Genomic DNA, 20,872 nt, shown 5'->3' with positions numbered 1-20,872 from the left:
ATGTGCCCAGATGACACCTTTTACCTGGGTAGCCAGACAAAGGCTGGAGGAGGAGCTTCGGAGAGATCTGGGACCAGGCAGATGGAGAAGTATTATTCTGACTTCACTTGTTGTGCAGGGTGGGGAGGGCCAGAGCCCTGGCTCTAGGCTCCCCTTTCCTAATGATGGATTTTACGGTATGTTCCGGTTTTCTGTTGTACACTGTGTTCCTGTTGACTAATAAAGCCTTGTGTTCTATGTACTGGCTGAGAGTCACATCTGACTGGAGGCATTGGTGCAATGCCCAGGGAAACTGAGGTACATGTAGGGTTATTATAGGACAGGAAAACTCACATGCCGCACAAGAAGATGAATAAAATCCTCACGTCAGCACAGGTGGGATCATAAGCATCAATTACAGAACACAATTACCCAGTTTATGCGCACAAATTCTGTTTATAAATGTGGGGCATTGCAAACACAATTGTTCCTTCAGCTACTAAATGTTTAGTCATCTGGTTGTTGACTTATTTATTACAAGCATTACTACTTGTATTCAGTATCATGTAAAGAATCCAGATTCGATCTATTAAATGCTACACGTCAGGAAAGTTATTCTGTTTATTCTATTACCTATGTTCTTCCCCTGACACAAACGCAAGGCCTGAGATGGCCCTCTGCAGGCTGTGTGTAGCCCAAGAGAGAATTCTCCTAGCACAGCCTTGCCTTGAGAAGTCACAGCAGGTCATGCCAAAAATGTGCTGTAAGCCAGGGACAGCCAGAAGGCTGTTGTAACTTCCGGTATTAAGTTACACTGGTCACTGGCATGTTCCCTGGGACAGCTCTGCCTCTCCTGGGCAATGTCTTCTGCCCTGTGTCTCTGGGAGGCTCAGCATAGTATCTGAGCCTGCATTTAGTTCTTCTTTGTATGCATGGGGGCATTTTATACTGGTTTTGCTAAACATAGAGGCTACGTCTACATTGGCACCCTTTCCCGGAAATGCTTAAAACGGAACAGTTTTCCATTATAAGTATTTCCGGAAAAAGCGCGTCTACATTGGCAGGATGCTTTTCTGGAAAAGCACTTTTTCCGAAAAAGCGTCTGTGCCAACGTAGACGCGCTTTTCTGCAAAAAAGCCCCGATCGTCATTTTCTCGATCGGGGCTTTTTTGCAGAAAAGACTACTGGGCTGTCTACACTGGCCCTTTTCTGGAACAGTTTTTCCAGAAAAGGACTTTTGCCCGAACGGGAACAGCATAGTTTTTCCGGAAAAACAATGATGATTTTACATTAGATCATCATTGCTTTTCCGGAAAAGCAAGCGGCCAGTGTAGACAGCTGGCAAGTTATTCCGGAAAAACGGCTGCTTTTCTGGAATACGTGGCCAGTGTAGACACAGCCATAGTGTTTCATGAGTAGACAACTGCTATACAGCTTACTAGTTAGCTGATTTTTTTCATGTTATGCCATAGTATATTTTGATCCAATTCACGGGGGAGGAGGTCACAGCTGTAAGAATGGGGATTGATTATAAATTCAGAGCACAAAGATAAAACAGAAGCTGTTTTCTTTATTGTAGATACCTAGACTTGAATAAAAACATTTTCCTATAATCCTGCTTCTCTTTTTTGCTTCATCCTATGGTGACATATTAATGCAGTATTCATTGTTAATTTATTGCCAGGGAAACAATGTTTATGATGCTGAAAACTTATGAATAATAACTGAAATGAAAGATCAAATACAGGAGAGTATGAACTCTGAGGAACCAGTCCCCTATTTTGTTGATCACAGGCAGAAGTTCCAAACAACTTTAAAAACCCATAATGAAGTAAGGTATTTATGCTTAAATATGAGATACAAATCTTAGCTTGAGTTGAAAATGCAGGGTTGGAAGGGACCTTGAGAAGTCTTCACATCCAGCCCCGTGTGTTGTGGCAGGACTAAGTAAACCTAGACACCACCCCTATCTGGTGTTTTTCCATCCTGTTTTTAAAAAACTCAAATGAAGGGGGATTTCACAGCTTCCTTTGGAAGTTATTCCATGGCTGAACTAACTTCATAGTTAAAAAGATTTTCCTAAGATCAACCTATATCTCTCTTGCTACAGATTAAATCCATTACTTCTTGTCCTACCTGCAGTGTGTATGGGGAACAATTGATCACCATCCTCTTTGTAAAAGACCATAACATATTTGAAGACTGTATCAGCCCTCACCACCCATAATCTGTTCTCAAGACTAAACATGCCCACTTCTTTAAACTTTCCTTGTAGGATAGTTTTTCAAAATCTTTTATCATTTTTGTTCCTCTCCTGTGGACTCTTTCTCCAGGTTGCCCACATCTTTCCTAAAGTGTGGTGCCTAGACCCGAACACTGTATTCCAGCTTGAGGTTGCACTAATGCCAAATAGTGGGACAGTTACCGCTCATATTTTACGTACAACACTCCTGTTAATGCATCACAGAATGATACTGGTCTTTTTTTAAAAAGTATTATATTTTTACCTGTATTATGTTCTTTTAAGCTGTATTACCCCCCAGTAGTTCCTAGTAATTCCCCATTTTGTATCATAGAATCATAGAATACTAGGACTGGAAGGCACCTCGAGAGGTCATCGAATCCAGTCCCCTGTCCTCATGGCAGGACCAAATACTGTCTAGACCATCCCTGATAGACATTTATCTAACCTACTCCTTAAATATCTCCACAGATGGATATTCCACAACCTCCCAGGGCAATTTATTCCAGTGTTTGACTACTCTGACAATTAGGAACTTTTTCCTAATGTCCAACCTAAACCTCCCTTGCTGTAGTTTAAGCCCATTGCTTCTTGTTCTATCCTAAGAGGCCAAGATGAACAAGTTTTCTCCCTCCTCCTTATGACACCCTTTTAGATACCTTAAAACTGCTATCATGTCCCCCCTCAATCTTCTCTTTTCTAAACTAAACAAACCCAATTCTTTCAGCCTTCCTTCATAGGTCATGTTCTCTAGACCTTTAATCATTCTTGTTGCTCTTCTCTGGACCCTCTCCAATTTCTCCACATCTTTCTTGAAATGTGGTGCCCAGAGCTGGACACAATATTCCAACTGAGGCCTAATCAGCACAGAGTAGAGCGGAAGAATGACTTCTCGTGTCTTGCTCACAACACACCTGTTAATGCATCCCAGAATCATGTTTGCTTTTTTGCAACAGCATCACACTGCTGACTCATATTCAGCTTGTGGTCCACTATAACCCCTAGATCCCTTTCTACCGTACTCCTTCCTAGACAGTCGCTTCCCATTCTGTATGTGTGAAACTGATTGTTCTTTCCTAAGTGGAGCACTTTGCATTTGTCTTTATTAACCTTCATCCTGTTTACCTCAGACCATTTCTCCAATTTGTCCAGATCATTTTGAATTGTAGTTGTGCATTTGATTTTTTTCTTCCTCACTGAAATACTTTCCACTTGTCTTTATTGAATGTTACCAGAATGAAGTCTTACATGCTTATTAATAGTTCACACAGCCTTAGACACTAGAACCTTATACAGAAAAATAAGAATTTAACAACAGGGATCTAATATCTTGAAGTATATTAAAGAGCACAGGCCAAGAGACTCAAAAATAGGAATCTAGTTATGTTTCCTTCTTTCCTCCCTCTTCCTTAACTAAAAGTTATTTTTTAATTAAAAAAGTTACAGTAGTCAGAACAAAGGAATTATGGCATAAAGTGTACACACACACACACACACACACACACACACACACACACACACACACAAAACTATATTAAAAGAACATTATTAAGATTGGAAAGTGAAAAATTAGAAAATTCCAAAATTAAAGTTAACTATGAAACCTTAAATTAGCTCCATGCACACATTATGATGGTACAGTCTTTAATTATATGATCACATACTGTTTTTTCACAAGATCCCTGCTTCATTCCTTGCATAGTATGGAAGATTCTCATTTAATGTCTTGTTTCAGAGAGGTAGCTATATTAGTCTGTTTCAGCAAAAACAAGGAGTCCTGTGGCAGCAAAAGCAAGTCTTATGTGCTATAGGACTCCTTATTGTTTTCCTTTAATGTGTTGTTTTTCCCCCCTAATTGGCCAATGTGTAGCTCGAGGCCACTCCCCTCTGCCCTCCACCCCCCTGAATACTGTTCACACTGTTATGAACACAGAATTATTAATTTTCTCAGGGTCTTTTTTATGATGCCATTTGAGAGTCATAAACCATCTTAGTCTCTCGGTCTACCTCCATAGATTTTAACTCTCTATGGGTATGTCTACACTAGCCCCCTAGTTTGAATTAGGGTGGCTAACGTAGGCATTCGAACTTGCAAATGAAGCCCGGGATTTAAATATCCTGGGCTTCATTTGCATGTTCCTGGGCGGGCACCATTTTTAAATCCCCTTAGTTCGAAGTGACTGCCTGCGGCTACACGTGTCAGTCAGAAGTTAATCCGAACTAAGTCCTTAGTACAGATTAACTGTTATACCTCATTGCAGGAGGAGTAACAGTTAATCCGAACTAAGGACTTAGTTCGGATTAATTTCTGACTGCTGCGTGTAGCCACGGGCAGTCAGTTCGAACTAAGGGGATTTAAAAATGGCACCCGCCCGGGAACATGCAAATGAAGCCCAGGATATTTAAATCCCGGGCTTCATTTGCAAGTTCGAATGCCTACATTAGCCACCCTAGTTCAAACTAGGGGGCTAGTGTAGACATACCCTATATTATTTTCTGTCTTGTAACATGAGTTAGTTACTCATTATAGTGTCTACTTTTCTTTTACTTCCAGCTTTAACATTTCTCAAGTTTAATAATAGAGCTTCAATATGCTTAAAAATAACTCTTTACAGCATGGGTGGGGATCCTCAGGCCTGGGGGCTGGATGCGACCTCCAGCTTGCCTGGATCTGGCCCCTGAAGTGCTCCAGCCCCATCCACCCCCTGCTGCCCAACTGCAAGCTGGAGCACAAAAAAAATCTATTAGGGTGCTCCCCCCAAGGTCTGGTATGCAAGGGGAATGTGCAGAGTGTCTTTCTCCTTCTCAATCAAGGGCCACATCAGTGAGGGGAGACTTTTTGTTTTGCGTTGTTGTTCTTTTCACTTGTGTGCAGCCCCCAACTGATTTTTCTGTGGGTGAGTGACTCCCGACCCAAAAGAGGTTCTTCGCCCCTGCTTTACAGTATATGGTTTAAAAGAATTAAGGTATTCTTAATTGATCTTAATCCTGTTTGTAAATATTAGGCTAGTGAATGTTTGTTCTCATTAACAATATAAAAATACAGCTATGCTTCTAACATTAAACCCTAAGTGACTTGTTTTCCTACAGAAAAAGTGAAATAGATGACAGGAAGGAATATGTACACCAGTTTTCACTCCCTGAAATAGAAGGAAATTGATCATGCAGGATATATCAACTTGCTGCTAATTAATAATCTTCACTCAGTGCTCCCCAAGACTGGTCCTTGCCAATGTGTCTGCGAGAGTACATGTTCCTGACTCAGAATTTGGCAATCAATTAAAACGTGTGTGAGCAAGAATCACGCTAGTTAATCCTCTAATCTTATTAATACTGTGCAGTCTATTCACATCTAATAACTATTCATTTTTCTTAAATCCTAGTAAACTGAATTTAGCCTGCAAACATTTTCAGTTGCCCCACCCCCTCATATTTTTTTAGTCAAAATCTATTCAGAATAATCTCTTACACTAGATAACCTCTTTTTCCTCTCTCCAGCTTTTCCAGTTTTGTAAAAGCCTTTTGAGTTGTAATACTTACAATCTCTACTAAAATAAGATGACTATTTTTGCCCCTTCCTCCTTTCTTTAAAACTGGGATAAATCTGTTTTAGTAATACTTAACATTACATAACTACATTCAAGCATGCTTCTACTCTTTCCTTTAAAAATCAAAGTTCTTATAAGAACTTAAGAACTGCTATCCTGGGTGAAACCAAAGGTCCATCTAGCCCAGTATCCTGTCTTCTGACAGTAGATAATGCCAGGTGCCTGAGACGGAATAAAAGAACAGATAATCATCAAGAGATCCCTCCTGTCATCCATTCCCAGCTTCTGACAAACAGAGGGTAAGGACACCATTCATACCCACCCTAGTTAATAGCCATCCTCCCTCCTACCCCAGCACCTCCCGCCCGCTGGTGGCCCCGCCAATCAATTCATCCTCTCCTTCCCAGCACTTGCTGCCCACCATAATCAGCGGCTTTTCTGTGCACATCGGCTCTGGGAGCGACGGGATTGAGCAGGGACATAGCACACTAAGGGGAGGAGGCAGGAACAGATGGGACAGGCATGGGGTCTTGGAATTAGTTGAAATTGGTCCTGCCTTGGGCAGGGGGCTGGACTTGATGACCTCCTGAGGTCTCTTCCAGGTCTGATTCTATGAACTGGATGGGTGGGGAGGCTTGGGGTAGAGTGGAGAGCTGAGCATCCCCCGAGCCCAGAGGAAGCGGGCACTTAAGCTATGTGTAGACTACATTCCTCTTTCGAAAGAGGAATGTAAATGAGGCAAATCAAAAGTGCAAATGAAGCATGGATTTAAATATCCCGCGCTTCATTTGCATATACACGTTCAAGCACTTTTTTGAAAAAGGGTTTTCTGAAAGTGAAAGCGCAGTCTAGATGGGGTACAGTACATGTTCTTTAGAAAAAGGGTTTTCTTTTCGAAAGAACCCTGTCTAGACTGCACTTTCACTTTCAAAAAACTTTTTTGAAAAAGCGCTCAGACATGAATATGCAAATGAAGCATGGGATATTTAAATCTGCGCTTCATTTGCACTTTTGATTTGCCTCGTTTACATTCCTTTTTTGAAAGAGGAATGTAGTTTAGACGTGCCCTTATATATCTAATCTTCCTCTATCTATTCTTACTAGAATGTTGCACAAGTAGAATTTGAGAGTGACTCTGGAGACCCTGCTACTTTGCTTATATTTAGGCACATAAATGATTATGTACTTCGGTGGGGGGGTTTGTCTACATTAACACAGAACAATATATTTTTTCCAGTTCTAGCTACAAATTCTATTTGACAATGACTTAAATCATCCAAAGGCTACAATCATCCACAGGAAAGACACTGGGGTTTCTTCTCAGCTTACTGACAGCACACTTTGTTCTCTGTGTGTACCTTATGAAATAATTTCCTAGCCCCTCTTTCTAAATCCCTCTCTTTTCTTATTGTTTCCTTTTAACATCTAGTGACAAGAATTGATCGTGATTCTCTATTTGTATCCCAGTTTCCATTTACATTCATCCATCCTTTATCAGATCATTAAGTATTGTGTTTGGAACTGGTTGGTACACCGCAGAAACAAGAAATGTTTTGCTCCCCAGTGACCTTGCCTCTCCCTCTTTCCCCTTCTTACTTGTATCCAGACCTCATTTTGTCCAAGAGTCTTGCCATTAGGACATTTCATGGTAATCTCAGTGCAGGGCTTATGATAAATCTCACTTTCCCTATCTTCTGGCCCCTGAGGTTTCAAATTCAGCTCAACATGAAATTCAGCCAGCTGTAATGAATGACTCAAGATCCTCATTAAGGAATAAATACCTCCAAGGCAAGGCGTATAGCACTGCCTGCTCCTGTTTTGTTGCCACTTAAATGATTTATCTGCTTGGTTGAAATTAAGAACACTTTATCCCCCCCAATAACTGCACAATTAATTAAAACCCTCTCTCTTGGTATTAGTACTCACAGACAATCCAGAAATGGGCTGTTTTGATGAACCTCAGGACAGCCTTATGCTGCTTATGAGATATTTTTGGAACATCAAAGGAGAGGAAGCTTCTTGAACTTAAGATGTAATCAAAATAGAAATTTATCAGGTTAGAATTCTATGTTGCCAGTGACTACCAATATGTAGCAGGCTAAAGTCTATTTGCCGATAGAGTTTTTTTCTATTGCATCAGTCATACTGGTATCTGTGAACTTGTCTCCCATGCATCAGAGGAGTAGCCAAGTTCTTCTGTAAGAGGAAAAATGTAAACAACAACAAATAGTCTAGTAGCACCTTAAAAACTAACAAAACATGTATATAATGGTCATGCCAATTCACTTTCAGAATATGATCTGAAGAAGTGGGTCTGCCCCATGAAAGCTCATCACCTAATAAACCATCTTGTTAGTCTTTAAAGTGCTACATCACCGCTTTTTTTTTGTTTTACCAAAACATGTAGATGGTATCATGAGCTTTCGTGGGGACAGCCCACTTCTTCAGATGACCAGAGTGTTGGGGGTAAGTTTCCTAAATTCAACATCCAACCACAATTATTTTTCTAAAAGCAATGAACTTTGTAATAAACACATAAAACTGCTCTGAGTGATTAATTTAAAATAATGTCTTTCTTTCGGTGCATTAAATATGTAGTAATCTGGAATTATTACTTTATGAAGCTTTAAGAGTACATTTAAAATATAAAATCAGTTTAGAAATACTGATTATGAAAATGTAAAACAGAGAAGAATGGCATCATGTATTCCATAATATTTAATGTTGTATTCAGCAAGACAACTGACTTGCCCTTACTACAAAGTTTTTGCAAATAAATCTCTAACAAACATCAAGGTGCGTCAGAAAACCTGTGACTGTTATTTTTTATTCTCGTAAGTAGTGCTTTTAAATAGGTACCTTTTGCATGTCCAGTCTTCACAATCTGGCATGCAGTGGAAAACACACTCCATTTTCTTTAGAAAGAAATTATAGAAGAGTAGGGTGTTTTTTTTTTTTTTTTTTTTTCAAATATCGTTTGTTACATTTGGATTCAAAGATGTATCTGGAAAGGAGTGAGCTGGGGAGGGTGGGGGAAGGCAGAGAAGACAGTGGGGAATGAGTGGGGGCTGGGCAGAGTGGAGGTGGGTCTGGGGCAGAGTATGGGCAGGACCACAGGCTGGGGAACTTGCCTCTCCAAGTGGCAGCGTCACCCACCACCCATGCATCCAATCATTACCTTTCACTAGGTTCCTATGCACAGGTTGGGCCTCCCTAGTCCAGAACCCTTAGGACCTGACCAGTCCCAGATGAGGGATTTTGCCAGACTAGGGGGAGGTCATTCAGGCCTCCCTGCCATAGCCCCCCCCCCGCCCCAGCCTGACCCGCTGGCCTTCCAGCCAGCTCTCCACCTGCTGCCGGCCCCACTGCCCTGTTGACCCCACTGAGCAGCTGTCGCTGCTGTGGCCACGCACTGGGGCTTCTGATTCTGGGGCAGCTGCGCACCACAGCGCTGAGTCCTGCCAGGCCACTGCGGCTGCTGCTGAGCTCACAACCCTGCCAGGCAGCAACGCCTAAGCCCTCTGGGCAGCCCTGCTGCTGTGTGCTGGGCAGCCTCATTGGCAGCTCACTACAGGCAGCCAGCTGCCTGCAGTCCCTGCAGGACTCCCTGCTGCTGGCCCTCCACTGGGTCCTGGATCAGAGAGTCCTGGTTTAGAGAGTTTTAATCTGTTTTTAAATTGTGTGAGGTTTTTTTTTTATGATTATCACCTCAACAGTATAATCTGGGGTGGGCAATAATTTTTGCAGAGAGGCCACTTCACAAATTTTCGTAAATAGTCACAGGCTGGCTTGGGCTCCCCAGAAGGGGTGGGGCCTCGAGTGGAAGGGGCGGGGCTATAGAGAGAGTGAGAGAGAGCGTGTCTGTGTGAAAGATTGATACTTCGTGTGTGAGAGACCGACCTTGTGACACAGATTGAGCATATGTGGGCACAGAGATGGGAGTGTGTGTGTGGCAGTGACTGTGTATGTGTGTGGCACAGAGAGGCTGTGTGTGGTAGTGACACGGAGAGTGTGTGTGCTGGCTAAGTTTCTGAGAGAAGCCACGCGCTGTCTCTTTAAGGGAAATCTGTCCTGCTCTGGACTCCTCTGAGTCACATGCTTCAGATTGGAGCAGCTCTGATGGCTGTGTGTCTCCCTCTATGACCCCTTCTCTGCAGAAATGGGGTACAAGGGCAGGGGAACATCTTGACTTCAGCATTCCCCTCTGCCTTCCACCCCCCTGCACAGCTAGCAGGAGAATCCTGGAAGCAGCTTGGCTGCAGGACGGAGCAAAGTGTGGGGGAGGGGCAGCTGAACACACATGCTGCTGACTTCCAGCTGTAAGTATGCACCTCTGCTAATCAGGTGGGCAGGCCGGAGAGAAATGCGTGGTGGGCTGGATCCGGCCCTTGGGCCTGTGTTCGCCCACCCCTGATACAATCTAATCACCACATGCTCCAAAGCTTTCTAGACAATCCACAACAACATTAGAGTTACAGTATGTCTTTTATTCGGGGTGAGTCCTGTTGTGGCGCTCCAGCAAGAAGCCGGCTGGCTTGGGCAGGGGGAGGGAGAAGCACTCCTAGCTTGGCTCCCGGCTTCCTGCAGGCTGCAGTGCTCAGCAGCAGGCAGCCAGGCAGATTAGAGGGGCGGCTGGGAGTGTGCCCCTTCTCCGGGACTGCTCCAGCACTGAGCCCCCTTCCCCCACCTCCATTTTAGGGGGCAAAGTGAGGTTCCAGCTGCACATACCAGGCCCCTGTTGCTTTTTCTGTTTCCTGCTTCTTGTGATGAGAGAGCGAGGGGAAAATGCAGAATTTTCTGCATTTCTCCTCTGTCCCTCTCTTGGACAGCTGGTTCTGCATTTTCCCCACACTCCCTAGTCACAGAAAGGAGGAAAAGCAACAGGGACCTGGGATATATGACTAGAGACCAGTGTTTCTTAAACTTTTTAAGAGGAACACCAAACAATTTTTTTTTTACGAGGAACACCAAGGATTTTTTTTGTTGACAAAAAAGGGTCCAGCGGAAAGTTACTGAGCAAAAAAAAAAAAAAAAAAAAGTTGCCTGCCCCTTTAAGGGTGGCTATTTTGAACTCTGTTCTCTGCAGCACACCTCTGACTGCCTCATGGCACACCGGTGTCTCATGGAACACTGTTATAGACCCTACGCTCCCTGAAATGGCACCCTTGCCACCCCCTCTCGTTCCTACACACACCCTGCCCTGAATCTTGCACCTCCATATCCCCCTGCTACAAACTCCTACACATTCCCGGTCCCTGCCCTGACTCCCCATGCCCCAAACCTCTACCCTGAGCCCCTCATGTAACCCAGCCCTGATTCCTGCACCCCCACATCCCCAACCTCCTATTCTAACTCCTGAACCCCCTCACACATTCCAACCCCTGCCCAGAGCCCCTCATATACTCCAACCCCACATTCCCAGCCCCTTGCCCTAACTCTGGCACCCCAGCCCTCTGCCCTGAGCCTCCTGCACTCCATCCCCTACTTAAATTTCTTATAGGTATTATTGTATCACAAACCGCTCCCCTGTCTTATGCCCCTCCCCCGCCCAAGGGGAGGCAGGTTGTGATAGGGCAGTAGCTGTAAGAAATTTAAGTTACCATCACCCCTGTTTTTGACATTATCACACAAACACTTAGCACAGAGAATCTCGGACCACATCATGCTCAGTAATAATGAGGCTTTAAAAAGGCTAAAGTGAGATTTTTAAATACATCCTAATTAATGTTTACTCTTTTATAACTGATTGTTTACTTTTCCTTCAGAGAGACATTGAAAAGAAAACCGAATGGCAGTGATTTTACGAGTCCTGCTGTGAACAGTCCTGGTTCCAAAAGAGATGCACACTTCTGTGCAGTCTGCAGTGATTATGCCTCTGGATATCACTATGGAGTTTGGTCTTGTGAAGGATGTAAAGCATTCTTTAAAAGAAGTATCCAAGGTAGGAAAAACCATTTTGAAAGGCTTTTCTTAAAACTGTGGTATCTTAGATGATCATATACATAAGTAGCAATTAGGGTACATCTACACTGCACAGTTATTTTGAAATAAACTATTCCAGAATAGTTATTCCGAAATAGCTTATTTTGAAATAGTGTGTCTACACTGCAGGGAAGCCTCAAAATTAGTCCGAGGCAGGCTTCCCTAATGTGGACATGCTATCTCTACTTAAGAGCCCCAGGAAGCACTGGGGAGGAATAACTTAGAATGGCCCTGGTGAGGGGCTATTTCAAAATAGCAACAGTGGAGCATCTTACACGTGCCTTACTTCAAAATAGCTATTTCAGAATAGACATTATTCCTTGTAGAATGAGGTTTACAGATTTTAGAATAAGCCATCCATTATTTCAAAATTATTTTGAAGTAAAGGAATGGCTGTGTGGCACCCTTAGTGTCCAGTAGGATACAATGAATACTGTATCTTATGGTTGCTTGTCAGAGTTGGGAAGGTAGTGGACACCTGCTCTTTTCAGGGAAGGACTCAGAATATGTTGCCATTTCAAACCCTGGAACAAACATATCAGAGAAGTGGCACTGCTGAGTTTTACAGATTACTTCACCTTCAGAAATGCAAAGTTGGTATAATAATTATTTCGTCTAAAAGGTAGAGATAGTGGGGCTAGGGTGAGAGAATATAAAATGACAAAGTTTAAATTTTATAAATCAATTTAATTCTAAAGAACCTCACTCTGTGTATTTTAGAAATGTGCATCTATCTGGCTGTGAGTCTGTTTGTTCAAGAACTCCTCCTAAATGTAAAGAGCTAGGACCACCAAATTTGGTACGCAGTTTCCTTTTATCCTAACTTAAAGCAAAGCCAAGTTGTGTTGAGCCAGGACAATGGGATGTGCCTGGAATTTGATTGTTTCTGATAATATGGAAAGGGAGGGGTCTAGTAGGAGGGAGTTATACTGTGGAACGACCACAGTGGGAAGCAAGTGCCCGAGCAGGAAGCCACTGGCTGGCAAAAGCTGATCTGTCCCATGCGGCTGAGCGACTGCCACCCACCATACCTCTCAAATTCTGGATCTCAATGCAAATCCCCTGGAGCCTGTAGGTATATAATATACTCTCTCTTTGCCTACTGTTACAGTGTGTGGAATGGAATAGTGACTTCTGCATCCTTTGGATGGGGCTTTGGCCCACTGTATACCAATAAACCCAGCTTTAATAACCTATTCTTTGGCCTTCTCCCAGTCTTCTTGGTGTTCTCTTAATTAGATCTAGGCCAGACCCTTACTCTGTAACACCTGAACTATGTAAATGCAAGCTGCAATAGTTTTTCTATTCATACTGGCCTGTACGCAGGGGGAGATGGGAGGTTGCAAAGGGTGCGAAAGCACCCCCATAGTCCCCCAAGGAAGCATACTCCAGTTGGCTAGGGGAAGGCAGGAGTAATGCACTGCATGAGCCTCCCTCCCCCATGCTCTGGCCGGCTGGGGGAAGGCTGGCGCTGACTTTCCTGCTTACTTTGGGACCATGGGGGTGCATTAACACCCTTGCAGTCCACATTTACAAAAAAAAAGCACACACACCCCAAGAAATTCCTGCATACAGGTCTGTCATACATCTCTTCCTGTTTTGCAATTGGTATGTAGTGATGTGGAGGTACTTGTTTGAGGCATATGTGACAAGGTGAATTTCACCTATTGGGTAGCACTTTGAGTAGAACTTGGTACAAAAATGGTTTACATTTTCAAGAATAGCACGTGTATTGTGCATGCAATGCAACGACTGTCAGATCTGCATATAGTGCGAAATCAGTACAATCAAACCTAAATAATAAATGAAGACTTTTGTGTATATAGTCAATAAATTGGTCTTGTAGTTTTATGTGCAGGAAAAAAAGTTGTGCTCATCTATACTTTGAACAGGGTACCTGTTTTAATCCTTTGAAAATCTTCATTCACGTAGGTAGAAAACAGTTGGTCTTAATCCAGAGGGTCTATAAATAAAAGTAATGGTTTTCAGTGGTCATTTATGCTCTGCATCCAAGCTTATTCAGATTTTTGCTTAATTTCCTCACCCCAAAATCCTGAAGTTTCCTTTAGGCTACTTAGCTGACTTTGTGTGAGTCACCATATTAAGTAAAAAGCTATTCCTTGGCTCTTTGCAATAGCTAATGTGAATTAAATTATCTGTAGGGTTTTTTTTTAAAGTATTTAAATGCCGGTACTTGCTCCATAAAATTTCTGTGGGATTGCAATTATTTTCTGAAGTACAGTTACACACTGATTTGTTGTAACTACACCAAACTTGAAGTAATAATGCTATGTTAAATAATAAAGGTTCACCTGGAGAAATACTAGTTTTAATTTTTGAGTAACTTTCAAATTATTAAAAAGCTAATAGTGAAAATGTAATTTTACTAGATAAAGAAGAATGTTTTGTTACCTACCTGAAAAAAATTCGTCTTGAGGTCTCGGTTATGAACCCAGCAAGCTCCCTACAGTTCATTCAATCTGAGAATGGCTTAACGTGCATTGTAGAACTTTCCCTGTAGGGGATTCAAGGGACATTAGCAGTGGATTTGAACTGTGCTGCCAGGAAACCAGATATGGCAGGCAGAAGATGCCTAAGCCTGAGCAGGATGGAACCACAAGTATTTAAAGGCATTGGGGAAAAAATCTTAACTTGTTACCATGGCAATTGGTGCAAAATCCATAAGAGAAAAATCATGGGGACAACCCCAATCTCCATATTGAGGGTATATGGAGACTATATGTGCATGTGCTAAATTATGCTGGCATTGCCCCCTAGGCTATGTCTAGACTGCAAGCCTCTTTCGAAAGAGGCTTTTTCGAAAGTATCTTTTGAAAAAGCCTCTTTGAAAAAGAGCGTCTAGACTGCAAGCAGTACTTTCGAAAAAGCAAGCCGCTTTTTCGAAAGAAAGAAAGAAGCGAGTGAGTCTGGATGCTCTCTTTCTAAAAAGCCCTGTTGGCATTCAAGAACGCCTTTTTTCGAAAGAGCACTTTCGAAAAAAGGCGTTCTTCCTCGTGAAATGAGGTTTACCGCTGTCGAAAGAAAAGCCGCATTCTTTCGATTTAATTTCGAAAGAACGCGGCTGTAGTCTAGATGCAGGTGAAGTTTTTTCGAAAAAAGGCTACTTTTTTTGAAAAAACCCTTGAGTCTGGACACAGCCCTAGTGTAGACTCAGCCTACAACAACAGGAGTTTTTCTGTTGGAGCAGGAACACTATTTGCTCGAATACCATTAATTTAGCCAGCAGAAATATTTTTCTGTCAACACAGCTGCCTCTATACTGGGGGTTTTGTAGGCATAGCTGTGACAGTCAGGCATGTGGTTTTGTCACACTCAACTAATGAAAAAATGCTGACAACTGTTCAGTATAGACTGAGCCTCCATTTTTCTTCCCTCTGAACCATGTAGGTGATTTGACATTAAGATATTTGAGAAATCCCTTAACTCTTTTTTAATTGTGGTGTACTTCACAGAGGGAAATTAGTATCTTTTGCTTTGAGCAAGATTAATTTGCTTGCTCTCAAATATTTGTAGTAATTTATGATTCAGTTCTGCTTTTACTGAAGTAAGTGGGAGTTTTGCCACATAATTTTGTTTTTCTATGGAACATATGTAGTACTATGCCTTTGCTTGAGGCTTTTCACATTTCTTTGGAGCATACTTTCTATTCTGGTGTTTACAGATCTTTGCAACTGTACAATTTTGTATTGTTAGCACAGCTGCATGCTGAATAGCAGAGTTATGTTCTTTATGGGCAAGTAAACAAAAACAAAACCCATAATACTTATCTTGTGGAACTCACAATCTATATTAAATTTACAGTTGCAATAGATTAGAGGTGGATGCAATAAAAGACAAAGCCTTTTAAGGTTTTAATTTTCAGAGAAAATTTAGAAGTATTTTAAAAGTAAATTTCAACATTATTTAGCACATATGCCCCTTAATTAGAAAAATGGTGCTCTGGAATATCTACAGTTCAGATAAAAGTCTCTTTAGCTGATCAGTTTTAGGACTGAATTCTGTCTGCATTGGAGTCAATAGCACAAAAATGCCCTAAATCTGCAGAATGGATTGAGTGATTTATCACAGTCTCAGACTTGCCCCCTACCCCAGCCCAGCCCTGACTAGCAAGCCTGCAGATAGCCCTCCATGACTATTCAGCATGTGAATGATTCCTTAAAGATTTTTTAGTGGAGCAGTGATAAAAGAATGGTTAAAACTTCTAGTCACTCTTTATGGCATGCTTTCTCCATCCTTATGCAAATTTCTAAGAAGAAAGCCAAATGGGAATTAATGTTACTAAAAGAAGTCATAATCCCCTCTGAGCCCTCTGTGTGACTTTCACACACAGCTGCTGTGTTAGCCTTCAATGGCAGCATGACTCCTGAAGGGGAGATTTTTTTTTCCCTCTCTAATTTCAGATAGTTTATTTTGCATTTGATAGCACTTAGTATGTAATCATTTTCACTGTTTCCTCTGTATAGTCAGATTCACAAATAACAGGAGAAGCCGGTTATCATACAAAGAGAAACGAATATAAAACCCCATCTAGACTACAGGGAACGGTCTCAAGAAGATATGCAAATTCCGTGAACACCCCCCCCCCTCCGCCCTTTGTCGAAACTTCCTTTTTTGAGGAAGAATGGCTTTTCAACAAAGGGGGTGGTTCGCTGAAAAAGCCACATCTTAATTACTTTCCCGTGGAATTTGCATATACTCTTTCGACTGTTCTGCGTTGTCTAGATACACCCAAAATGTGATTGTAAAATCACAGCAATTGAACAGTATTGAAACTACTGCAAAATAATTTTTAATCAGACTGTGTTTCAGGTGGAGCTTATCTCTTTACTATGGGCAAGGTTCTTGCCTCTGCTTCAGTCCCTTTTGTGCCAGGTAAAGTGATTCTAAAAATCTCTCAGTTTGACTAATAGAGAATTGTTCTGGTGAGGGTACTGCAGAAGACAGTCGTGTGCTGTCCAAGTGTCTCTTTTCAAGACATTTAGCAAAGCAGGTGTAAATAGAATGCTGGGGTACAGCTGGGGTGAAAGAAATGTTCAGAGCTGAAATCACAGCATGTATTGCAGAGGAGATTATGTGCAGCACAGTTTCCAATATGCAGGCAGATATAGACTGTTATAGCTTGATAAACTTAAAAAACAACAAATAGTCTGGTAGCACTTTGAAGACTAACAAAACATGTAGCTGGTATCATGAACTTTCATAGACACAGCCCACTTCTGTGCCCACGAAAGCTCATGATACCATCTACATGTTTTGTTAGTCTTTAAAGTGCTACCAGACTATTTGTTGTTTTTTAAGTTTATCCTATACAGACTAACTTGGCTACCACCTGAAGCTTATAACTTGGTTAGTCTCTCAGCACTATCTAAATTCCAGGAGCTGCTCTCTAGACCCTGGAGAAATTAAAAATTAGAAGGCAACAAAGATGGCCTAAAGCCACCTTATATCCTTTCTATGTAGGCTGGAGTGCTTTTTTATCAGTCAGACCTGCTGTTTGTCATTAGGCAAAATGTAACCTGCTGGTTTTTAAGTACTGTAGGTTGAAAAATTCAAGGTGGTAAAGTGTGTTAATTTTACAGGGAAATGTTCACAATAGCTCAGTTAAATTAGTTACCCTTGGGAAACAATTCCCAAACTGCTTGTTTATGAACTAATAACACAAAACCTTCTGTTATTTTTTATCTATTAATTTTGAATAATTTTACATCAACTACAAATACAAATTAACCCCTCTGAAAAATACCAGAGAGAAGACTGATAAATTATTGTGTTTGAAAGAGAATATTTTGCATCCTTAGCTAATCCATACAAGGGAAATGTAAAGTATTTTACAGAAAGCGACTTGGTAGTATTTAATTAATAAAATAATAGTCTACTCTTTTACGCTAGTGAAATTTGAGGCAAAATTCTCTGTAGATGAAATTCCACGGAAACCAATGTCATTGTGCTAGCACTGATAATGAAAATCTGCTTTGTAGAATATCTAGAATCAGAATGTTTGACATTTCATACTGCATGGAAATTAGGCACTTTGGGTAAAATTTCCAAAAACAGTTAAGTCCAATTTTCAAAAGTGACTTAGAAATTTAAGAGCCTACTTCCCATTGACTTTGCTAATACTTAAGACCTTAAGTGACACAGGCACTTCAAAAAATTCAGTCTTTGGCCCTGGTTCAGGTAAGCACTTAATACATTAAGTAGAAAAATGTGCGTCATTGATGTAAAGGCTTAAGTGCTTTCCAGAATCAGTGATCATATTTATTACACTCAGTAACAATAGCATATACCTTTGCTTTTTTATCTTTTGCTCTAACAATAGTATTCAGGAAAATCTTAAACAACAAATAGTCTAATAGCACTTTAAAGACTAAATAGTTACAAAAGGCTGATAAGAACCAATGAAGGGGCTAATGGTTAATTGGTTGGTTAAGTCATTAAGATGTGGAAGATAATGTGGGAGCCAGCCGATATCTATTCATACATTTGCATAAGAAACTTGTGAATGAAGTTAAGTTCCAACTCTTCTCTGTGTATTTGGCTTGTGGAATTGGTCTGAAATAAAACAGCAATTTGGAGATTCATTGAGTGTTCAGGAAGACTAAAGTGTTCTCTAATAGGTTTTTGTGTATTGCCTTTTCGAATATCTGATTTGTGTCCATTAATTCTTTCCCGTAGACACTGTCCAGTTTGGCCAATATGGCATTGCTGGCATAGATCACATTAGTGGATGTGCAGTTAAATGAGCCTCTGACTTGGTGGCTGATGTGATTGGGTCCAGTGATGAAATCACTGGTCTATTCAGCATTATGTCAGCTACAAACTGTCAAGTTAAGGAGAGATTTAACATATTGCTTGACATTTAAAAGCTTTTTCTTTATATCCTGTTGCAGGACACAATGATTACATCTGTCCCGCTACCAATCAATGCACAATAGATAAAAATAGGCGTAAGAGCTGTCAGGCATGTAGACTACGGAAATGCTGTGAAGTAGGAATGATGAAATGTGGTGAGTTTTTATCCCCTTATCTTTTCTAAGCAACTTCTAAGGACTGTGTAAGTTTTAAAAAGGCATGACAGGTAACTACAGTAAGACAGATTTACATGTAGGAAGAAAATTGCTGATTTACACCAGAAAAATAGACACTTCAGTTAGTGTTCATTTTGAGAAGGAAAAATAGTAAGAAGCCTTTAGGCTCTAGTCCTGCACTGTGTAGCACACACAAAGATTGCTTTACCCTCTGCAGATGCTATCTGAAGGCAGTTTGCTTGGTTGCCATGCTGTGCAGGATCAGGTCCTACAGCCATGTCTACACTAACAAGTTTACAAAGGCACAGGTGTGCTCATGTAGCCACATTATGCTGATGGGAGAGAGGTCTGCTGTCGACATAACAAAACCAGCTCAATGAGCGGCAGTATCTATATTCACAGGAGAGAGTCTCCCACCAACATAGCGCTGTGCACATGTCAGCAAAACATGTTGCTCATGGATGTGTTTTTTCACACCGTGAGCGACAAAAATTTTGCCAACATCAGTACTACTGTAGACATGGCCTAAGTCTTTCACAATGGAGAAAGGTAAATAGTGGAGTTCCCACAGGATCTGTACTGGGATGTGAACAACATATTCATAAATGATCTGGAAAAGGGTGTGAACAGTAGTATGGCAAAATTTGCAAATAATAGAAAGTTTCTCAAGATAGTTAAGTCCAAAGTTTAGCTATCACAGCATTAGAAGGAGATCTCCCAAAACTGGGCGACTGGGCAACAAAATGGCTAATGAAATTCCATGTTGATAAGTGGAAAGTAATGCACATTGGAAAAAGCATCTTGACTATAAGCACAAAATGATGGTATTTAAATTACTTGCTACTACTCAAGAAAGATCTTGAAGTCATTGTGGTTAGTTCTCTGAAAACATCTGCTCAGTGCATAGCAACAATCAAAAGAGCCACTAGAAAGGGAGAGGTTATAAAACAGCAGTGGCCCTGGAACTATTTTTAGGGTAGGAGTGCTGAGTTTCCTCCCTTCTCTTACCTCTGTTCACCACCTACCACTCCAGGCTGGGGCATGTATAGGGTTGCCAGCTCTCCTGAACTGGATGCCATTACCGCTAATGGCATCCAGTATGTCTTATCGAGGAGAGTTGGCAACCCAAGCCACAGCTGGAGGTGGCTACAGAGCCCAAGGCTAAGGCCAGGAGCAGCGGCAGGACCCTGAGAAGCAACAGAGCTTCCAGGACTGGTGGCCTGGACCCTCGGGACAAGAGGCTACAGAGACCACAGGAATGGCAGGTGGCAGGACCCAGGCTGGTAGTGAGTTGGCAATGGGCTGGCACCTGTTGCAGGAAAAGCTTCTTGGAAAATCTGGGAGGTGCTGCAGCATTCCCCACCCCCCTGCTTCCTGCACCCATGTAAAAGAAGTGCAGAGAAGAACAAGGAAAATGAATAAAAGGTATGGAACTACATGAGGAGACACTTTAAAAACTAAGGTTGTTCAGTGTAAAAAAGAGATGACTAAGTGGGATAGGACAGAGATCTACAAAATCATGAATGACATGGAGAAAGTGACTAGTGAAGTGTTATTTTCCTCTTCACATAGTCAGCAAGTTTAAAACAGACATAAGGAAGTACTCCTTCGCACAGCACACAGTCAATCTGCGGCACTCACTGTCCTGGGGATGTTGTGAAGTCCAAAACTATAACTGGTCTAAAAAATAATTAAGTAAGTTCATATAAGATATGTTCATCAGCGGCTGTCAGCCAAGGTGGTAAGAGATGCCCCATGCTCCAATGTACCTACTCCTCCAACTGCCAGAAGCAGGGACTGGACAGTGGGAGATAGACCACTCAAAATTACTCTGGTCTGTTCATTTCCTCTGAATTCCCTCTGAAGCTTCCGGCACTGGCCACTGTTAGATATAGGCATGTGAATGGGTAACTGGTTAACCGGTTACCTGGTAAGCATCTCTTAGTAAGGGTGATACTTACCAGGTAACTGTTAAATGGGGTTGGGGAGGAGCTCCTCTCTGGGCCCACCACTCTATGGTCCAGGGCAGGAGCTGGCAGCTCTGTGCAGGTCTGGTAGGTGGGGTCAGCAGA

At 41.8% G+C, this 20,872-nt stretch overlaps 1 protein-coding gene across 1 annotated transcript in view; it reads left to right on the top strand.

The window, feature by feature from the left end:
- The window catches only part of ESR2 (estrogen receptor 2), a 58,881-nt gene that overhangs the window by 8,829 nt on the left and 29,180 nt on the right, over positions 1-20,872 (top strand). Inside the window, exons 3-4 of the mRNA XM_006134078.5 lie at positions 11,535-11,710; positions 18,663-18,779. Of these exons, the coding sequence (XP_006134140.1) occupies positions 11,535-11,710; positions 18,663-18,779 (293 nt within the window). The remainder of the gene's footprint in view (positions 1-11,534; positions 11,711-18,662; positions 18,780-20,872) is intronic.

Source organism: Pelodiscus sinensis, chromosome 5, assembly GCF_052426305.1.
Source record: "Pelodiscus sinensis isolate ZL-2025 chromosome 5, ASM5242630v1, whole genome shotgun sequence".
NCBI classification, from domain to species: Eukaryota; Metazoa; Chordata; order Testudines; family Trionychidae; genus Pelodiscus; species Pelodiscus sinensis.
This window is presented reverse-complemented; position numbering and strand designations above follow the sequence as displayed.